Source organism: Geotrypetes seraphini, chromosome 10, assembly GCF_902459505.1.
Source record: "Geotrypetes seraphini chromosome 10, aGeoSer1.1, whole genome shotgun sequence".
Lineage (NCBI taxonomy): Eukaryota > Metazoa > Chordata > Amphibia > Gymnophiona > Dermophiidae > Geotrypetes > Geotrypetes seraphini.
In genome coordinates, this window is record NC_047093.1 from 126,213,978 (window position 1) to 126,236,231 (window position 22,254).

Genomic DNA, 22,254 nt, shown 5'->3' on the forward strand with positions numbered 1-22,254 from the left:
TAGGACTCTGGATTCAAAGGGTAGCCAGTGAAGTTTGTTAAGTAAAGTGGGGGGGTTTCCCCCCACACCCCCCGTTGGAGCCCTTTAAAATAGTGCTTTTCTTTGGCGCACCGTCAACCTTGCGCTCAGTTGTCTGCGCTCAGTTGTCGGCGTGCCGTTGTCTTGCGCAATTTAGTCCCGTCACCGCTCTTCCCCACATCCCTCCTGTCAAAATTTTTAAAGTTTTCTTTTGTCTGCTGCTGCCGGCTGAGCTGATCGCGGCAGGGGAATCCCCAATCAGCTGGTATATTAGGCCAAGAAAATCCTGGCTTACGATACCGGCACCTAAGTTATTCACACCTACCAGTGCTGAAGTTGATTTCGGTGCCACTAGGTGTGATTCTACAAACTGCCTAGCGATAGGCACTGTTTCTGTAGGCACCTACCGAGTTAGGCATCATTTATAGAATATGGCCTTCATGTCCAGATTCTCTAACCAGTCCCCTTGTCGGCGGCTGCCTTAAAAGCGGCCGCTGATCGTGTGTCAATCGCACGACGGTACTGGTTAGAGAATCGCGCCTCAAGTAAAGGTGGGCGCCGGAAATGTTTGCAAGGGTTTTCCTGGCACCTACCTTTCATGTGAATCACACCTCCTTTGGCGCTTATGGTGTCTAATGCTGCTTCCAGTGGCGTTAGGCGCTGTAGAGCGCCTATGGGGGCGTGATTCCGGGTCTGAGTTTTTTTAGGTGCTGGTAGGCACCTTGAAAATCTGTGAAATACATCATTTAAATGGTTGTTTTTCACTGAGCTTGGGCGCTGTCTAAAGAATCTGAGCCTTACTGCCTCCTACATAGGCAGCAGTTAGGGAGATATGCTATAAACAGTGCTGAAACTAAGGTATCCTTCCGGTGCTTAAGTTAATTATGAATAGTACAGTGGAACCTTGGTTTGCGAGCACAATTTGTTCCAGAAGCATGCTCGTAAACCAAAGTGCTCACATATCAAAGCGAGTTTCCCCATAGAAAGTAAGGGAAACACGCTTGATTCATTCCACATTCCCCCCCCCCCCCCGAGGCCTTGCTCGCTTCCACCCCACAACATCCCCAAAAGACCCCACCCCCACCCCCAAGGCCACTGGTGCGCTTCCACCCACCCACCCCCACGAACTATCATTGCCCTCCTACCCGCAAACGCCTCCCCCCACCCCCCGAGAATCAGCATTGCTCCCCCCGCCTGCGAAAGCTCGGAGAGAGCGAGAGCCAGAAGGCCTTGAGCATGTTCAGATGCTTAAGGCCCAGCCCAACGGCAAGAGGCAGGATCTGCAGGCACCGGCACGTCCTGTGGGTTGGTGCTGCGTGCTGGTGCCAGATCGGGGTAAGAGTTTGGTTTTGGACGGGCGATGCCGGTTCTCGGGGCGGGGGGAGGTGTTCGTGGGTGATGCCGGTTTGTGGGGAGAGGCTCCCAATTTTCTAGCAGTTATCTCACACCGAAGATCCTCAGAACGCCACACTAAAGCATTTTATGTCGATGTGTATTATATTTAAAGTGACAGAGCTTAAATCTAAAAGGCGCTGGAATTGCATCTACATAGGTGCTTTATGGCACTTAACGCCACTATAGGCATTTTTTGAAGCTAAGTTTCACTTTAAACTAAACTATTCAAATTATTATTAAAGTATTAAAATGTTTTAGCTATAGCCTGCCGGGCCTATGTTTCCAGACAGATTTGCTAGGGCCTCAGGCCGCCAAGTGGTATAAATTAATATCTGATTCTTTGAATAAAAAAACCTAAAACAAGCCTAAAAGACATTTGGAGCTTTGAGTTAAAGCAGCAGATTTCTGCTACTCAATGGCCACAGATTTGGACTTGGAGGATGAGATGTACAGCGTCGGCTGGTTCTTTTTGTTACATAGAATTTTTTGGACCCCAGTTCGTTTGCAAAAGTTGGACAGTTCAAAATCTAATAGATGCTGGCATTGTCATCTTGAAGTAGGGACACTGGATCATTGGTTGTTTTATTGTCCTTTGATACTCAATTTTTGGAAATCAATATGGGGACAAATTAATAGGATTTTGGAAACATCGATTCCGTTGTCCTATGATGTGATCATTTGTGGGACGTTGTTGAACGCTAAAAATCCATTAGAGAGGTATAAAAGCAGACGCCTTATAATTATGACAGGGATTGCCATGCAAATGATTACTAAGAATTGGAAAAACTGGGCCAGGCTAAGTTTTTCCTTTTGGTGGGAAACTTTATGTCTATGTTATAGATATGAAAAAATGAATTCAAAAATATCGGAAAAGCAAAACCAAAGTGGAATTGTCCAATCAGAATGGTGCACAAAAATGTGTCTTTCAACTCATCTGATAAATTCAATATCTTTATTCATCCAAAGTAACTCAATGACTCGACATGTACATGTTTCGGCCTCCCGGCCTGCATCAGGAGTCTTAGGAGTCATTGGGTGTAAAATGGGGTATGAGGTCTTATACCAGCCAATCAAAACGTTGCTTCACATCTATGTAGCACTGCAAAACGCCACGGCTTTGCTGCAAGTGAACTTTCTTTTACACTTGCCTTTTCACTTGGTTTTCACTTGAGCAAAGCCATGGCGTTTTGCAGTGCTACATAGATTTGAAGCAACGTTTTGATTGGCTGGTATAAGACCTCATACCCCATTTTACACCCAAAGACTCCTAAGACTCCTGATGCAGGCCGGGAGGCCGAAACATGTACATGTCGAATCATTGAGTTACTTTGGATGAATAAAGATATTGAATTTATCAGATGAGTTGAAAGACACTTTTTTGTGCACCATTCTGATTGGACAATTCCACTTTGGTTTTGCTTTTTTGAGTTTTGTGGATTTGTTTCCCCTGTTCTTGTGTGGTTCAGAAATATTGGGCCATAATAAACTATTTAAAACAACATGGGGGTCCATTAACACATTTTTTTAACTCTGATTAGTTGTTTAATGCCTTTATTTCCTATTTGATTTGCACACACATCCAGGTAGGGTGGGAAAGAGGGAAGGGGAGGAATAAATTTTGTATTATTCTTTGATCAAATGTATTGCTGTTCATGATATTAATTGTATGTAAAATCTATTGCACTTTGTACTCGAATTGAAAATCAATAAATAATTTTTTTTTAAAAATGTTTTAGGTTTAAGCACTGTCACTTTAAAATGAAAAAAAAGCTATAAAAGACATATAAAAAGTTAAAAATAATACACACCGACGCAAAAGGGTTCCAGTGAGGAGTGCTACCACACTAGTTACACCAGTGTTCTTCAACCACCGGTCCATGGACCAGTGCCGGTCCACAGAAATTCCAGCACGTGCATCAGGCCCAAAACAGTGTTCTTCAACCGCCAGTCCACGGTGCGATCGATGCGGCGTTATCTTCGAGCCAGCTCCCGCTTCCTCACTGATTCAGTGCACAAAGGCACGGGAAGTGGCTCCTACGGGCATCCTGCGCCTGAACCGGAAGCCTTCTCTCTGACGTTGCAACGTCCGAGGAAAGGCTTCCAGATGAGGCACGGGACGTGCAAGGTGCAATTAGCACTATTATGGGGCAGGGTCTGGGGTGGAGAATGGGTAGAGATGGGCAGGGTCTGGCCCACGACTTAGCCCCGTGTTCTTCAACCGCCGGTCCATGGACCGATGCCAGTCCACAGAATAATTCTTTTATTTCTGCCGGTCCATAGGTGTAAAAAAGTTGAAAAACACTGAGTTACACCATCTAAATGCTTTAGTGTGGCGTTCTGAGGACCTTCGGTGTGAGATAACTGTTAGAAAATTGCTATATGAAATTCTGTACTTGGCTATTTTGGATATTTTTCTTGTGCCTCATATGATTTGATAAGTTAATTAAGAAGCATTAAAAAGGCAAAAATAGCACCTAAATAAAAAACACTGGAATCGCATCTGCATAGGCGCTTTATGGCATTTTAGGCGTGGCCACTATAAGCGTGGCTAAAGCCAGAAGTGGTGTTAGGCGCTGTAAAGTGCTTGCATAGGTGCGATTCACAGCAATAATAGGTGGCGGAAATGTAAGCCCGGAAAACCCTGGCACAATACCCTAAAGGGCACCGCCGTGTGATTGACATGCAATTGGCAGGTGCTTTATAGGTGGCTGCCAACATCGGCACCCTATAGAGAATCTGGGCCTAAGTCACATGGTAATTAAAATCGCTAACGATAACTTTAGCGCACAGCCTTAAATGAAATTAATAGGAAATAAGGGCTTTTTACAGCTGCGGTCAGAGCTTGTGGCAAAGACCCGCATAATTGCATGCTTAGACCAATTCTTACCACAGCGTTGTCAAAGATCTCCTTAGTGGAGGTTGTTACAAAGCTGCAGTAAACTTCAGCTTAGTTTATGGTCTCAGTCATTAATCTGCAATAACTCAATACTGTAGATTAGTAATTTCCATAATAAATGAAAATGCAACTTGGAATCAACCTCCCAAACTGCTCTACTATTCTCCCTGGGTGTCTCTTTGAGGAACTAATGTTGTGAAATGCGGCACATGGATCCTCTTCTTCTCCAGAAAAGAATCTCCCACTCCCTCGAATGTAGCACCTGGATCTCCAGCAAGACTCTCCATCCACTCTCTCTAAAGGCCCTCCCCCTTCCAAGATCCCCCAGGACATATTGGGGTTTTCCCTGGTGTCTAGCAGATGGAGCAAGGGTGAGCCCTGGGCACTCCTGCCCCATCAGATATCAAGTAATATAAGGGTGACAATGACCCCTAATGGTAGTTTTGTAATACTACCACCAGGGCTCTAGGTACCAATAAGGAGGTTTTATTGGAGGTCCAGGGGCTGCCTTTAAGGTTTACGGGTGCTGTTGTATCTAAGGAGGTCCACATGCCATTGTATTAACACTGCCCTTTTAAGATGATACGTTGAGCAAAAATAATGCCAACTTGAATAATTTTCCATGAACAATATAGCTTGTGAATTTCATCACAAGCTGCATTATTCAATTTGTATAAGAGGCAAACAGCATGTGTTATTTTCTTAATGCAATGTCTCTCATACATTTTTATCTCTGGCACACTAAATGGAGCAAATGTTTCTTGCGGCACATTATAATTGAAATGATAAAATTGCAAAAAACGATCAAAAAATTAAATTTGAGAGTTATTTATTTAAAGTTCTTTAAGCTATATATGGGAAATTGTAATAAAGGTGGATGAGCTTGTTTTTGAGTGCAAAACGCAGCTCGATAGTCGACAAGCAAACATGCATTTAATCATCCACCATCTGCAGTCGTCCTCTTTTTTTAAAATTTAATTTCTGTCAAAGCTGAAAATCCAAGTTTGCAAAGATAAGAAGATCCAAATGGTAACAAAGCCTTGATTGCTTTGTTGCTCAAGTTAGGATAACTACTGCATAAAAAATGAAACCAAAATTACTTGCCATTAGTGTTCAAGGACCAATCACGTCAACGTCAAAGAATGATGCTTGTCTGGGCAGTTGTATCCTTACGCACGCAGACGCTCATAACACTGACAGACTCTTGCATGTCATCTATTCTAGTGTAGACTTATGAAGGGAATTTTTAAAAAAAGAAAGTAAAATTCTGGAATCTCTTGTGGCACACTCCATTGTGTCATGGCACACAGTTTGAAAGACATTGCCTTAATGCAATAGATTCCAAAAATTCACACAATATCTACCTGCTTATATTTCTGAAGCATCTGTTTCAAAATTGTATAACATACTGACCTGTGGTTGTGTGCAATTCTTGAGTGACTCCTAAACCTGACTCAAATACTAATATAATCCCATATGGTTGCACATACATTTACTGAAGGGAGAAAGGAGCCTCACCAAGACTCCGGGGCACGTTTGTAAATTTTGCTTGTATTATCCTAGTGTTGGAATCAGAACCACCTGCGATGGTTGCATTGAGAAAGGCAATTCCAAAGTCAACATCGTTAATATTTCCAATAACACTGCCTCTGGCATGCTGAGGTCCACCTGTGGAAAATAAGAAACCCCAGTAAAATAAAATGTGATGTTTTTCCTTGGTAAATTTGTGCTAAATCTATAATATTAAAGAAAAATAGCAAAAAAGCATCAACTGAGCTGAATCTACACAACAGGAAGTGGTGCTTTACAGCAAACATAACGATTTCACCTGCTAAAAAGGACATTGTCATCTCATTCCATTTAAGGAACTACACAAGCTGTCAAGGAAACTGGGAAAAGACATTTTTGAAACATGGGTACAATGAATCAATTAGTTCCTATTTTTTATTTTTATTTTTTTGCAATTGTTTATTTATGACAAGAAAAAAACAGCCTATTTTTAAAGACAATTCCTTAAGAAAACTGTTACTTAAAAGTAGTGACTCTATTACCAATTTGGAACCCTTTGTTAAAACACATTATAAAGAAATTGGGACATCAAGTTTTTATGTAGTGTTATTTGATACCTTGTTTTATGAGCGTCGGAGCATTTACCTGTGGTAAAAAGCTCTACCTCATTTTGATAAAATGGGGCCCATATTTTATCCACTCAAGACCAGTTGGATTCAGTAGGAATTTGGTTTCAATTTCACAAATGTACTGCCCCCGCAAAAAGAGTAAAATAGGCGATGTCCCAAAAATGTATCTTTTCAGTTTGAATAATTTTAAAATTCTTTCAAATCTGGGCCCATAAATTTGCTAAACTGCACCAATTCATAATTGATTCCCGCTTTTACTAAGCCACGGGAGAGGTTTCGACCATGGCCCAGAATTCCTATAGGTGTCAGAGGAGTGTTGGAGCATTTAACACCTCAGGCCATGGTTGAAACCTCTTATCATGGCTTAGTAAAAGAGGACCTAAATAATCTTTTAATTATTTCTCTTCAGAAATGCTTATGTAACAATTTTGCCTGAGGGATTTCTTTTAATATGTATCATGTTGTTTCATAATATTTGCATGTTACTCTTTCTTAGCTTCCTATATGTTCCCCTTCTGCTTATACTCTATGCTGTTATTAAGATGTTTTATTATACTGTATATTGTTATTAGCATTACAAATATTGTAGCATGCTATGCCAACGTATCTACTATTATGTGAATATTTTTTTCTGCAGAAATTATCTATTGCCTATATTCAGATTGTTCTCGCTGTACACCCTCTTGGGTAAATTTCTTCAAAAAGGCAGAGAATCCAAATACTGTAGTTTTTTTTTAAACAGTAAAGTAGCAACATTCTTTGATGAAATCTCTTGTGCTCACCTGGACATGCCTGAATATTACATCTGGATATTTGAGACGAGTCACCTGGACAAGGCCGACCTCCATTAGATGGGGCTGGATTATGGCATAGACGTATCCGGGTTTGTTCTCCACCTCCACAGGAAGCAGAGCACTCATTCCAAGCTTGCCAAGGACCCCAATTTCCATCCACTATAAACAAGCAAATTAGAGCATAGCCTTTGGAACGGTTCCAGTGAATCCCAAGGGTTAAGTCACCTTAAGATGATAACTGGCACTTAGGTAAACTATGTGACTCATGCACTATTCAATAAAGTAGTGTACAAGTGTATTAGCATACATATGAGCAGAGAATAGGACTGTGCTCAAAAGTAGACTTCCTTACAATGCCTATAAGACCCAGTTTTACAATTGCTATGCAGCTTGCTAGCTCACTCTGTAGTACACTGGTTAAACTATACCCTTTTATCCTAATGTTGCTGGTTCGAATCCCAGTCACTCTGTCTAATGGAAGAGAAATAAATAAAAGCATTAAACAGATCCAATGCCTAGTATTACAATTATAATGAAAAACAGCATAAAATCGCCATTCTAATAACATAATAATAAAATATTATAACTAAGGATATCGTTTTGACATCCTATAACCTGATTCTCTAAAGGACACCTAAAAAGTTAGACGCCTAAACAGTGCTGAACTCTGCTGAGCGCAATTCTACAAAGGACGCCCTACTTAGGCACCTAAATGGCGCTTAACTTTAGATGCATTTTGCAGAATCAGGGCCTAAATAAATAACACAATGAATAGAAACTTTTGCTCAAGCAGGAAATTTTTTACATTTATTACCTTAATCCTATGTAAGCCTATTTCTTCATCATTACAACTGAACAGGAGAATATACAGTATATAGCTATAAAGCTGAAGAGACTGTTGAAGTCTAGCCAAGGAGATTCTCTGCCAATCAAGTGGAGAAGGCTTCATCAAAGGCAAGACAAATGATGGGTTGTATCCGTAGAAGTTTTATCAGCCGGAAGCCCGAAGTTATAATGCCGTTGTACAGATCCATGGTGAGGCCTCATCTGGAATATTGTGTACAATTCTGGAGGCCACATTACCAAAAAGATGTGCTGAGAGTTGAGTCGGTTCAACGTATGGCCCCCAGGATGGTCTCGGGACTCAAAGACCTCCCCGTATGAGGAAAGGCTGAGTAAATTGCAGTTATACTCACTCAAGGAACGTAGAGAGAGAGGAGACATGATTGAGACGTTTAAATATATCACGGGCCGTATTGAGGTGGAGGATGATATCTTCTTTCTTAAAGGTCCCTCAGCCACAAGAGGGTATCCGTTGAAAATCAGGGATGGGAAATTTCATGGTGACACCAGGAAGTTCTTCTTCACCGAAAGGGTGGTCGATCGTTGGAATGAACTTCCACTTCAGGTGATTCAGGCCAGCAGCGTGCCAGATTTTAAAAGGAAATGGGATACACATGTGGGATTTCTTGGGGGGTAAATTCAAGGGGGTGGGGTCATTAGAGTGGGCAGACTTGATGGGCTATGGCCCTTTTCTGCCGTCATCTTCTATGTTTCTATGAGATTAATTTTGGCAAAGCATCCAGATGAGATTCTACAACTAGTGTGTTTCAATTTCTGTTTATATGTGTATACATATGGATAAACAGAGAGAGAGATGCCAAAATGATTTCAAGCATAAATTGTGGTAGTTGGAAAGTAGAAAACATATATAACTGTGAGGACTGCAAGCATTCGACTGTGCCAAGTTCTTCTACAAGAGACTAAGCCAAGAGCATTAAATCAAGGCTTCAGACCCCACGCTTGGAGTGGATCATGTGTCACAGAAGAAGGATTTATGTATGACCATGAAAAGTAGGATCTGTGGAAGAACGAAAAGCCCTGTTCAACGTAATGGTGCAATGGCCCCAATCTGTTTTTGGCACAACGTAACCTGCTGAGCTGTATTATAGGTTCCAGACTCTTCTATTATGCTACAAGTGAAAAGTTCCCAGCACTGCACAAAAAAAAAAACAAACAACACACCTCCCTTCTTCACAGAGAGGAGTGCGTGTTTATAACAGATATAACTCAACATTTCCAGTCCCAGAGAATCACTTTGCTCCAACCAAAATCCTAAGCAAGCATGAAAACCTCAGAGAGAGAGAGAGAGAGAGAGAGAGGGGGGGGGGGGGGAATTTAGCACACTTATAAATAACTATTGTAAATGAATAAACTCCACTGGTTATATAACAGGACAGGAAACCCTCCACCCAGTTTTGCTCGATTTGATTTAGCTCTTCATATATTTGCTTTGAGATAAGCCTGTTTAAAACAAAAACTAGTTCAAAATAGTGATTCCATTAATTCCACATCTTCTCCTATCCCTATGCTTTCCCTCCTTGCCCTCCCTTTCTCCCCGGCAAGTATATCATTTTCTGATATTTTCTGCCTTTTGGATAATTTTTTTAATTTCCTTCTGAATCCACTTCACGTCTATCCATGTCATCTTTGCTTTACATTCTGACGAGGAATATCCAAGTTTGGGAAAAAAAAGCAGAGAGGCAGGTGTACAACACAGTGGCTTTCTGATCCTGTTCTCTCACATTCACTATACTGTCTTCAGTTGAAGTAGTCAATACGATAGAAATAGTTTTTTTAAAAAACCCTCTTAAGATCTCACCAGGGCAGACATCAGTACTACATCTCTGTGTCTGTGTGTCTGCACCAGCACACGCTCTTCCACCGCTGGCAGGACGGGGATTGTCACAGGTACGATACCTCCGCATCTGGCCACCGTTACATGTTCGACTGCACATTCCCCAGCTGCTCCATGGGCCCCAGTTACCATGAACTGCAACAGTAAGAAAAAAAGCATTTAGGCAGTACAATGCTTGAATTAAATAAAAGTGAACTTGAGGAGTTACAGAATTTTTTTTTTCTTTTCTCGTTCTTTTCCACTTGTACGCTTGCGGGGCTGCGGGGGAGGAGGAATTGTTATATTGTCAGTGGGCTATAAGAGTTCAAGCCCACTGACTATGTTAGTTGTATCCATCCTCTTGTCTCTGAACACACGACCAAAACCCTTGTCCACACTCACACCTTGTGTTTAGACTACTGCAACATATTCTCTCAAGCCTCACATGCACCTGTCTCTTGCCTCTTCAATCTGTTCAAAAAGCTGCTGCGCGACTCATATTCCGTGAGAGCCGCTATTCTCACATTACCCCTCTCCTGAAGTCACTTCATTGGCTCCCCGTCCATTTCCAAATACAGTTTAAACTCCTCTTGCTGACCTACAAGTGCGTTCGCTCTGAAGCCCCCCGATATCTCTCCTCACTCATCTCCCCCTATGCTCCTCCCCCTCCCCATGATCTCCGCTCATCGGGCAAGCCCCTCTTATCTGTACCCTTCTCTTCCATTGTCAACTCCAGACTCTATCCCTTCTTTCTTGCAGTGCCGTATGCCTGGAACAGGTTGCCTGCTCCATCCGTGTTCAAATCCAAGCTGAAGGTCCACTCTTTCGAAACTGCTTTCAACTCTTAACGCCCCCCTCACTGCTTTCAGATACCTATATCCACTATAACCTCCCCAACCCTGAAATGTCCTGTCTAAATTAGATTATAAGCTCTTCCGAGCAGACTGTCTATTGTATGTTAAAATGTACAGCTATTGTATGTTAAAATGAGATTTAACATATTGCATGTTGACAGTCTATTGTATGTTAAAATGAGATCCTGCTTTCATCATTCTCACTTCGCCGTCCTTGTTCAATCCACCATCCTCTCTAGACTGGACTATTGCAACTCCATCTATATAAGCCTAACTAAGAAAAACCTCTACAGACTTCAGCTAATTCCGAATGCCACGGCTAAGCTTATTTTCGCAAAAGGCAAGTTCGACCACGTCTCTCCACTTCTGTCCAAGCTTCACTGGCTTCCAGTACATTCCAGAATCCTCTTTAAATGTGCCTGCTTAGCGTTGAAGATCCTACACGGCATCCTTCCTCCCGTTATTCTACTCCTTTGGAACTCCTCAAACCCTAACTCCTCCAGATCCTCCCAAAAACTGAAACTATCATTCCCCTCTACAAAAGGTATATCCCGAGCAGGAAAACTAGGAACATCCCTCCCCTTTAGAACCACAGAACTCTGGAACAACCTCACATCCCCGCTCAGAAATTCAAACTCCCTCCAACTCTTCCGCAAACACCTGAAAACTTGGCTCTTTTCAAAAATCTAACACCTCCCGCTCTCTGGTACCCTGGCCCCTCTTAGTTCCTTTCTATAACCCCTCTTCTTCTGGAGTTCCTTTCTATCCTAATTCTGTAAACCGTGCCGAGCTCTACGCTTGCGGAGATGGCGCGGTATACAAACCTAAGGTTTAGTTTAGTTTACAGCACTGCGTATGCCTTTCAGCTCTATAGAAATAATAAATAGTAGTGGTAGTATCTGGTATGCAGATCTTGGAATTCTGAGGAGGAAGGGAGTGGGGGTGGGGAGGGGGGATTGTGGTTTTGATTGAACTGTTTTTCTAGTGCTTTGAATGTTGTATTAGGAGGGGGGTTGTTTTGATGCTTTTCTCCTGTTTGTAATATTCAATAATAAAAATTGTTTCAAATTAAATAAAATACATTGTCACAAATCCCATGTTTGTACCTTTGCTTAGTCTTTGTAAACCGCATAGAACTTCACGGTATTGCGGTATATAAGCTGTTATTATTATTATTATTTAAGCCTGTTCATACGTCACTCATTGAATAATGCACCTAAGTACTACATCTGCCTATCTCGGAGACATTACCTGACAAGCATGGCCAACATTAGACGGGACTGAATTATTCTATACACGTTGTTGGGTCTCTTCCTCCCTCAACAATGACCCCTTTTCTACCCACGTACAAAAGAGATTTGAATACAAGTAAAGTATCAGGTACTTTTATCCCAAAATACCATTCAGTAAACGGCACTGAGTGTCGATTTTGTCTCCAAATTTGAACACCAGGACTTACACCTGCTGAAGTCAAGTGTAATTCCTGGCACCAATTTGGGCGTACATCTCTGCTATTCTATAACGCTGCATGCCCCAATTCATGGCCATGCCCATTTTGAATTGTATACTATGGGATCTGGGCGCATATTATAGACTAGCACGTAGCAAGATGTGTGCCCAAATTCAAATTGGTGCCAATTAGCACTCAACTCAATTAGCCAATTTAGTTGGGCATACCTCTTGGATCGGTGCCCAAATATCAGTGCCCAATTTTTGTGGGGGATGGCATCTTTTTCCAACTGACCATATCAGAATCCAGTTGGAATATTTGTAGGTACTGTAGAGTATAAGGGAGGAGGGATTAAGCCCATGTAAACTCGGAGATACCAGTTCTCATCCACGGGTATGAGCAAGACAGAATGAATGAACTCCTTGGGATCCTGCCAGGAATTTGTGGATTGAGCACATGATACTGAACCAGATGGACCTTTGGTCTGATCAAGCATGGTGCGTCTTATGTTCTTAAGTTCAAACTGCTTTAAGTTCCAGAGGATTGTGAATTAGATGATAAGCGTGCTATTAGTCCAACTGAATACATGAAAAGTAAGGCCAGCATCAAGTCATTAAAGGGAATGAGATGTTGAAAATCTATAACTAGACTAGCCCAATGACATAAGAACTTATTTTTGGTTTTCTTTATCTCATGCTAGCAGGGATGCCATAGGCAGTCCGATACAGAGCGATATGTATTTCTTACTTGGATATTTATCCTATGCTTACACTGGTACCAGGGTGATTTACAGTAATGTTATTTACAATTATGTTAAATCCTTCCCATATATCGTATCCGAAAAAAACTCGTATATAATGTATTCTAAATTAATTTCCTATGTACTGTTTTCCTGCCTTCTTCTATTCTATGTTTCTAGCCTAATTAATTTATTTTTCTCAAGTACTTTAGCAAGATTGTGAGCCTTTGGGACAGTCAGGGAACTCTAAGTACTTTTTCTTCATTTTATTAATCTTACTTAATTGCATCTCTTCTGTATCTACTGTAAACCGCTTTGAACCTCACGGTATAGCGGTATACAAGAAATAAAATTATTATTATAATTATTATTATAAAACCTACATAATATTACACATACCAAATCCCGTAAACATGTAAATCCATCCAAACCCACGTTAGCATCATAGCAAGGATTCATTTCCAAGGAGCTTCCAGGATTAATCCAAAGCCACCTAAAAGCTACATTATGTATTTACTCAAATTCATATATCCCGAGCTTCCTGTACACACATGGCCCTGATTCTGTGAATGGTGCCTAGGGAAATGGTGCCCACTGCATGTCAATCAAATTTAGGTGGCATTTGTACAATCACGTCTACTGGTGCCTAAATCGAGTTTACCTGGCTGCGCTGATTTCCACACCGATAAAATTGTTATTAATTGGCTTTTAATGGTGTTTTTAATTATCATGCCAATTAAGCTAATTAAAAGTCCAGCGTGGAAATCATCTAGGCACAGCTGATCTAGGCACCATTTACAGAATCAGGCCCACAAGGATTAACTATAGTAGAGAACTACAGCAGAATGTATGTTATTTGGTTTTGTTTCTCATGATGTGTGTCTCATTGCTTGTGTAAAACAGTAATAACACCGTTCCGGGGCATTTAGAGTGCAAGAAGGGCATATTTCTCACCTGGACACAAATCTCGGTTGCAAAAGTCAGTCTGCAAATCATTTCCTTCACACTGGTGGCCGCCAAAGTTTGGTGCAGGATCAGAGCATTCTCTGGTTCTCTGCCTGGCACCTCCTCCACAGGATATGCTGCAGGCAGACCAGCTGCTCCAGGCAGCCCATCTTCCATCCACTTGTTAACATAAAAAGACACAACTCTATACGTTGTTTTAATCTCTCAAAGATATTGACAGTAGAAAAGAATTACATCCAATTAAAAAAGAAGTACTTTAGCAGAAAGAGGGAAATGTTAAGTATGATGAATCAAAATGCCACTAAAAGTATATGGACACATAGTTTTCCTTGTTAAATTATTTACTATTTAAAGATGCAGATTTCTGGTCTACAAAGATCCCTTAATTGCAAAATATTGGCTCTTTGTTAGTCTATCCACTCTACCCAAATGTATCCTTGGATCTTTCTTTTTTTTTTTTTTGTCTAGAACTGTCCTGTTCCTTTGTTTTTGGACTTGCAACTCTGCCGGAATCAGTCTGACCAGTACATGCTGCTGGGAATGATGTCTCCTGTAGCATCCTCATCCTTTGCCTTTCTGGGAAACCAAATCTGTCTTTGAGAATTAAACCTGGATTTTCTCTATTGCCACTGAGCCAATCCTTTCTTGGTTCTCTTTTAGATCTTTCTTTTTTTTTTTTTCTAACAGGTTAAGGATTTTTATTTGTGCAATCTTTATTAAAATGAATATAAAATGTAGTTTGAAGATTTATAACTCAATACTGGTATCTTGCATAGAGCAATAGTTATGACCCAAACAGCAGTGGCAATCAATCGAACACAGTGGGGTAACTTGCACAGATTTGCCCTTATGGCCCCAACTACAATGCGACAGCTGTACTGAGCTTACAAGAAGATACTGGATTTTCAGAAGGCGTTTGACAAGGTCCCGCATGAACAACTACTTCAAAAAATTGCGAGCCATGGGATTGAGGGTGAAATACTCAAGTGGATCAAAAACTGGTTGGCGGACAGAAAACAGAGAGTGGGGGTAAATGGACAATACTCGTACTGGATAAGCGACACCAGAGGAGTGCCGCAGGGTTCGGTGCTTGGAACCGTGCTCTTCAACATATTTATAAACGACCTGGAAATTGGAATGACGAGCGAGGTGATTAAATTTGCAGACGCCCCGAAGTTATTCAGAGTAGTGAAGACGCAGGAGGATTGTGAAGACCTGCAACAGGACATAAACATGCTTGAGAAATGGGCCGTGACATGACAAATGAAGTTTAACGTGGATAAGTGTAAGGTGATGCATGTTGGTAACAAAAGTCTTGTACACGAATACAGGATGTCTAGTGCAGTATTCGGAGAGACCCCTCAGGAAAGGGACTTGGGAGTACTGGTCGACAAATCAATGAAGCTGTCTGCGCAATGTATAGCAGCGACGAAAAGGGGCGAACAAAAGGCTTGGAATGATTAGGAAGGGGATTATGAGCAGATCGGAGAAGGTTATCATGCTGCTGTACTGGGCCATGGTGTGACCCCACCTGGAATACTGCATCCAGCACTGGTCGCCGTACTTGAAGAAGGACACAGTACTACTCAAAAGGGTCCAGAGAAGAGTGACTACATTGGTTAAGGGGCTGGAGGAGTTGTCGTACAGCAAGAGATTAAAGAAACTGGGCCTCTTCTCTCTTGAAAAGAGGAGACTAAGAGAGGACTTGATTGAAATGTTCAAGATAATGAAGGGAATAGACTTAGCAGATAAAGACAGGTTGTTCACCCTCTCCAAGGTGGAGAGAACGAGAGGGCACTCTCTAAAGTTAAAAGGGGACAGATTCCGTACAAACGTAAAGAAGTTCTTTTTCACCCAGAGAGTGGTGGAAAATGGAAACGCTCTTCCGGAGGCTGTCGTAGGGGAAAACACCCTCCAGGGATTCAAGACAACTTTGTCAACTTTAGACAACTTTAGACAAGTTCCTGCTAGACCAGAACGTATGCAGGTAAGGCTAGACTCAGTTAGGGCTCAGGTCCTTGACCTAGGGGCTGCCGTGTGAGCACGATGGACCACTGATCTGACTCAGAAGGCAATTCTTATGCTCTTATGGTGTAAACTACACGGAATGACCATGGTCATAGCCCAAACTTCAATGAACTTAGGGAGGGAGGCTAGATATTTTGGGCAATGACTTCACTACCCTCCCCCTCCACACACACACTTTTATAAAACTGTGTGGTAAAAGCCTCAAAGCTCTTTAAAGCTCTATGGGCTTTGGGGCAGTTACTGCAGTGGCAACCGCTAGAACAGCTGCTAGATTTGGTAGTGAAATGGCTTATGTAAAGACAGCAAAGGCTGAAATAGCCCACGTAAGAGGATGTGAAGTCCAATACATACACACAGTCTAGACTTGCTTGGTATTGATATGGAGGAAGGAATAGAAAGGGTAATAAAAATTCAGGCAAAAAGCATAGATATGGGGAACTTGTGTTAGGATGAATATGGAAATTGATATACTTCTCTATCCATATTAAAATCTCAACTGGGTAGACTAGAAGGGCCAAATTGATCTTTTTCTGCTGCCATTTAGTAAGTTACCATGGATTTATATTTTAGGAATTATTCTAAAAATATTCTACATTTCACATGACATGAGGGCAAGGGTGATGATCCATAAGCCATATTTACTGCAGATCAGCAGTCATCTTCTAGCATATGCTAATTATATTTATCATAAAGGGGTTGAGAGAACTTGCAATAGTTTAAGGAATTTTAGTTACTGTGGAAAAAAAAAACAAGCCTTGGCTAATGTGTTTCTTCTAGATCAGTGGTTCCCAACCCTATCCTGGAGGACCACCAGGCCAGTTGGATTTTTGGGATAGCCCTAATGAATATGCATGAGAGAGATTTGCATATAATGGAGGTAACGGGCATGCAAATCTGCCCCATGCATATTCATTAGGGCCATCCCAAAAACCTGACTGGCCTGGTGGTCCTCCAGGACAGGGTTGGGAACCACTGATGATGCAGCTGAAACAACGATGTGTAGGCACTGAATTTTGAGTCTAATTTCAGATTGATTATTCTTACCTGGACAGTTCTTCTCATTGCAAACTTGTATTTGGGTATCAGGACCATCACAATATGATCCGCCAAATGATGGTGGAGGATTATTGCACAGCCTTACTCTGGCCTGAGTACCTTTCCCGCAAGTCTCACTACAAGACCCCCAAGAAGCCCAAGGGCCCCATGTGCCATGAACTGTTAAAAGAAGGGAGCAGACATTTGCACTATGAAATTGAGAAGCATTTCTTCAAAGGATAAACATTTAGATATGCCAGTGTGAGAGACATTTTTTGCATACATATAAACTTTACAATATGGTAGCAAGTATGCCTCCTGCATGAATCCCAGACTCGAAAATCACATTTTCTTAAGAGCTTCTGAATAAATCAATAGAATGAATTTGGGATCCATCCATAATCAGCAGACTGGTTCATGAATTTTAATTTCGTAGTTCATTAGTAAATAACGTCAATATAAAGTGAAAAATTGGATTAACCAGCCAAAGCAAAGATCCCCACTCGGTTAACCTAATAATTTAGACACCTAAATGAAGGAAAAGATCTCAGAATACCACTCCAAGGATCATATTGCTATTCTCCTCTGGTTATTCAGTGGTAAGGGTATCTTTCATAGATCAAAAACCTTCATATTTTTAAGACTCTACAATTTACTAAGCCTACATTTTTTTTAATGACATATAAAACCCTTTTAAATGGCTTTTACCAGGCAAAAGAACTTTCCACTTTAAAACAAGATACTTCAACAACTAAAACTGATTTATTAAAAGTTTCTACGGAGGTGACTTCAGTAAAAAAAATTCAGGAAGCACTGGTAACTGATAATACTCTTCTAAGGAAAAAATTGGAAGTTTTGGAAAATCAAAGTAGAGTTAATAATTTTTGCATATTAAATTTTCCAAAGATACCTATTGTTACTCCAATAGAAATGTTAAAGAGGTACTTTAAAGAAATTCTAAATGTACTGGAGCAATCTATACCTCCCTTTGTTCGAGTTTATTATTTGCCACAGAAAATAGACCAGCAACAATTTGGAAATGAAATTCAACAAGAGACCCCACTAGATGTTTCCAATTGGAGACATCTGATGCTTCTCTCGCTTCTCCAGCTACACTTTTGTTGACGGTAGCGCTTTTACCGGATAAAGAATGGATTTTAACCCTTTCAGGACCATAAGGATCGTAGGCCAATTTTTGTGGTTTTGACGACATTTTTATGGTAAAAAGGGCTTGCAGATGCCAAAAAATTGATTTTTTTTTGTGAAATATCATTATTTTTATTTAAAAAAATCACACTTCTGGCTTATGGACAGTGTGGCAAGTGAATCTTCTCGTCAATCTAGCAACGACGCTAATGAATGAATGTCGGAACCAGTTTGTTTACATAAAGGCAGCATCCTATGGAATCCGTACATATCAAATTTAGAACTGTAGACTATCCCAATCAAAATTGATAGGATTTTAAAGTTATGGGACAAATAGGTCCCTTGGTCCTGAAAGGGTTAAGGATGTTCTTTAACAATAGATCTAAGGAATTCTTGGGACAAAAAATCCAGATGTTTCCCGACATCTCAAGGGAGACACAAAAAAGGAGAAGGCAGTTTTTGATTTTGAGACCAGCAGTAACAGAGATAGGAGCTGTTTTCCACTTAAGGTTTCCCTGCAAGTATGTGATTAGATATCAGTCCCTCACAGTTATCCGGTTTTATATCTCTTAAACGTCTTGGGAGAGAAGTGAAATAATATAACACCTTATCTGAATGAGTAAGATTCCAAGTCAACAGTTAGACTGTAATTCTTGACAGGTTTATTAACCTTTGTTTTGTTATCGCTCTGAATTTAATCTTGGATCTCCAAATTGAAGACTTGAGATAGATTAAGCATATTTTTTCTTTGTTAAACCATTGTTCAATATTATTTCATAATACCGGCTCAATCTACCTTTATGTACAAGTGTTTAATGCTTGATATGTATTTGTGAAAATTATAAATAAATAAATAAATATATATATATTTTTTTTTTTTAAAGGCTTTTACCAATTAAGTTACGCGCAGGCAGGGCGCTTACTGGTGCCTAATTTAAAGTGCCATTTATAGACTATGGGGCTCATAACTGAAACTTAAATACATCTAAAAACCGATCTAAGACAGTGCTGATAATCAAAATGGGTTTCTAGACGTATCCAGAGACTTTTTAGGCCTCTGAATGCCATTGTGTACCCAGAGCAGAAAGAGGCATTTTTGGAGGAGTGGTTAGGGCAGGATGTGTTCGGGACATGGGCCAACCTAAACTTAGTCATGACTGCAGGGATAGTCGAAAATTTGACGAGACTGCTTAGACGGAACTTATATGTCATGACTTAGGCATCTAAAAACAGGTTCATGAATTAACTTCTGTTCTAACTACTGATGTGCATTCCCTTAGGCCAGTAGGTTTGATGTGTTTTGTAACAGAATCCTACCATCCCTTAGGCCAGTAGGTTTGATGTGTTTTGTAACGGAATCCTACCATCCCTTAGGCCAGTAGGTTTGATGTGTTTTGTAACGGAATCCTACCATCCCTTAGGCCAGTAGGTTTGATGTGTTTTGTAACGGAATCCTACCATCCCTTAGGCCAGTAGGTTTGATGTGTTTTGTAACGGAATCCTACCATCCCTTAGGCCAGTAGGTTTGATGTGTTTTGTAACGGAATCCTACCATCCCTTAGGCCAGTAGGTTTGATGTGTTTTGTAACGGAATCCTACCATCCCTTAGGCCAGTAGGTTTGATGTGTTTTGTAAGGGAATCCTACCATCCCTTAGGCCAGTAGGTTTGATGTGTTTTGTAACGGAATCCTACCATCCCTTAGGCCAGTAGGTTTGATGTGTTTTGTAAGGGAATCCTACCATCCCTTAGGCCAGTAGGTTTGATGTGTTTTGTAACGGAATCCTACCATCCCTTAGGCCAGTAGGTTTGATGTGTTTTGTAACAGAATCCTACCATCCCTTAGGCCAGAAGGTTTGATGTGTTTTGTAACGGAATCCTACCATCCCTTAGGCCAGTAGGTTTGATGTGTTTTGTAAGGGAATCCTACCATCCCTTAGGCCAGTAGGTTTGATGTGTTTTGTAACAGGGGTGGGGACAGAAGATTCAGGTGTCCAATTCCACTGTTACCTGGGCATGGCTTAACACTGCACATAACAGCTTCCACAGCAGGTCCTTCACATGCCTTTCCACCATTTTGTGCTGGTGGGTTGTTACATGTTCTGGTTCTTGTTCTGTTACCCTGACCACAGGCTCTGGAACATTCTTCCCAAGGACTCCACTCTGACCAGTTACCATCCGCTATATGGAGACAAAAATATTTTCTGATAATTAACACCTTTTAAATTATTTTAAAATATTTGTTTAGTTCTCTTTGTTTCTGATTAATGGCATTTTACTTGACTTTGTTGTACTTCCTAGAAATGACAAGTCTCTTTGTTATTCTGACCCATGTAAAGCGTTACCAGATTTTGGGCCGCAAAACCCCAGACACATGGCCCTCTCCTGCTCTGTTTCAGGCCCCACCACCCTGTTCTGCTAGCTCCTAATCTGTCAAAGGCATTGGCCACTCTGCATATGAACATATGTATGCAACCATACAATGAATATATGCTACAGTACTGCTCAGTTCTATGGGCTTTGCTCAATAAACATTTATGAAAAAAGTCATTTTTGAATCAGATCATACATATACTAGATAAAAAAGTGTAACTCCAAAATCTCTAGTGTAAGGGGTGTCATTTCCTGCCTTCTCTCTGGGACTGACCACTAGATGCTACTGAGGGCCCTAGCAACCCTGAAGTAGAGAATGCCATGGGGACAAATTTTTCCCCATCCTGGCGAGTTTTGTCACTGTCCCTGTCCCCTTCCTGTAAGCTCTGCCTTAACCACCCAAGTCTCGAACAGTTATGATTTTAAAGCGTTTGAGGCTTGTGTAGATGAGGATGGAGCTTAGGCATTGGTGGAATGAGGCATTATGACATCACAAACTGAGCTCTAGAATGTTGCTACTTAGGATTCTAAAGGGTTTGAGGCTTGTGCAGATGAGGACGGAGCTTAGGCATTGGTGGAATGAGGCATTATGACATCACAATCTGAGCTCTAAAATGTTGCTACTTAGGATTTTCAAGGGTTTGAGGCTTCTGCAGATGAGGACGGAGCTTAGGCATTGGTGGAATGAGGCATTATGACATCACAGTCTTTGTTCTAGAATGTTGCCACTTAGGATTTTCAAGGGTTTGAGGCTTGTGCAGATGAGGACGGAGCTTAGGCATTGATGGAATGAGGCATTATGACATCACAATCTGAGCTCTAGAATGTTGCTACTTAGGATTTTAAAGGGTTTGAGGCTTATGGAGATGAGGACGGAGCTTAGGCATTGGTGGAATGAGGCATTATGACATCACAATCTGAGCCCTAGAATGTTGCTACTTCTGATTTTAAGGCGTTTGAGGCTTGTGCAGATGAGGACGGAGCTTAGGCATTGGTGGAATGAGGCATTATGACATCACAAACTGAGCTCTAGAATGTTGCTACTTAGGATTCTAAAGGGTTTGAGGCTTGTGCAGATGAGGACGGAGCTTAGGCATTGGTGGAATGAGGCATTATGACATCACAATCTGAGCTCTAAAATGTTGCTACTTAGGATTTTCAAGGGTTTGAGGCTTCTGCAGATGAGGACGGAGCTTAGGCATTGGTGGAATGAGGCATTATGACATCACAGTCTTTGTTCTAGAATGTTGCCACTTAGGATTTTCAAGGGTTTGAGGCTTGTGCAGATGAGGACGGAGCTTAGGCATTGATGGAATGAGGCATTATGACATCACAATCTGAGCTCTAGGATGTTGCTACTTAGGATTTTAAAGGGTTTGAGGCTTATGGAGATGAGGACGGAGCTTAGGCATTGGTGGAATGAGGCATTATGACATCACAATCTGAGCCCTAGAATGTTGCTACTTCTGATTTTAAGGCGTTTGAGGCTTGTGCAGATGAGGACGGAGCTTAGGCATTGGCGGGATGAGACATTATGACATCACAATCTGAACTCTAGAATGTTGCTACTTAGGATTCTAAAGCATTCGAGGCTTGTGCAAATGAGGACGGAGATTAGGCCCCTTCATTCATGTTAAATGGCTTGGGAGGGGATATTCAACCGCTCTTATCTGAACAGCGCTGAAGAATATCTGTTTTGACCATTGCAGTGCTGTCTGGGCAGCACCAGAGCAGAGTCCGTACACTG

The 22,254-nt window shown here is 41.2% G+C and overlaps 1 protein-coding gene across 2 annotated transcripts in view; it reads right to left on the minus strand.

Moving 5' to 3' along the window:
* Positions 1-22,254, minus strand: part of HMCN1 (hemicentin 1) — a 461,110-nt gene that overhangs the window by 46,905 nt on the left and 391,951 nt on the right. For both annotated transcript variants that reach the window (XM_033960229.1, XM_033960228.1), the window contains exons 89-94: positions 20,145-20,315; positions 17,000-17,170; positions 13,916-14,086; positions 9,904-10,074; positions 7,230-7,400; positions 5,828-5,977 (exon numbers count right to left, since the gene is read on the minus strand). In XM_033960229.1, the coding sequence (XP_033816120.1) occupies positions 5,828-5,977; positions 7,230-7,400; positions 9,904-10,074; positions 13,916-14,086; positions 17,000-17,170; positions 20,145-20,315 (1,005 nt within the window). The remainder of the gene's footprint in view (positions 1-5,827; positions 5,978-7,229; positions 7,401-9,903; positions 10,075-13,915; positions 14,087-16,999; positions 17,171-20,144; positions 20,316-22,254) is intronic.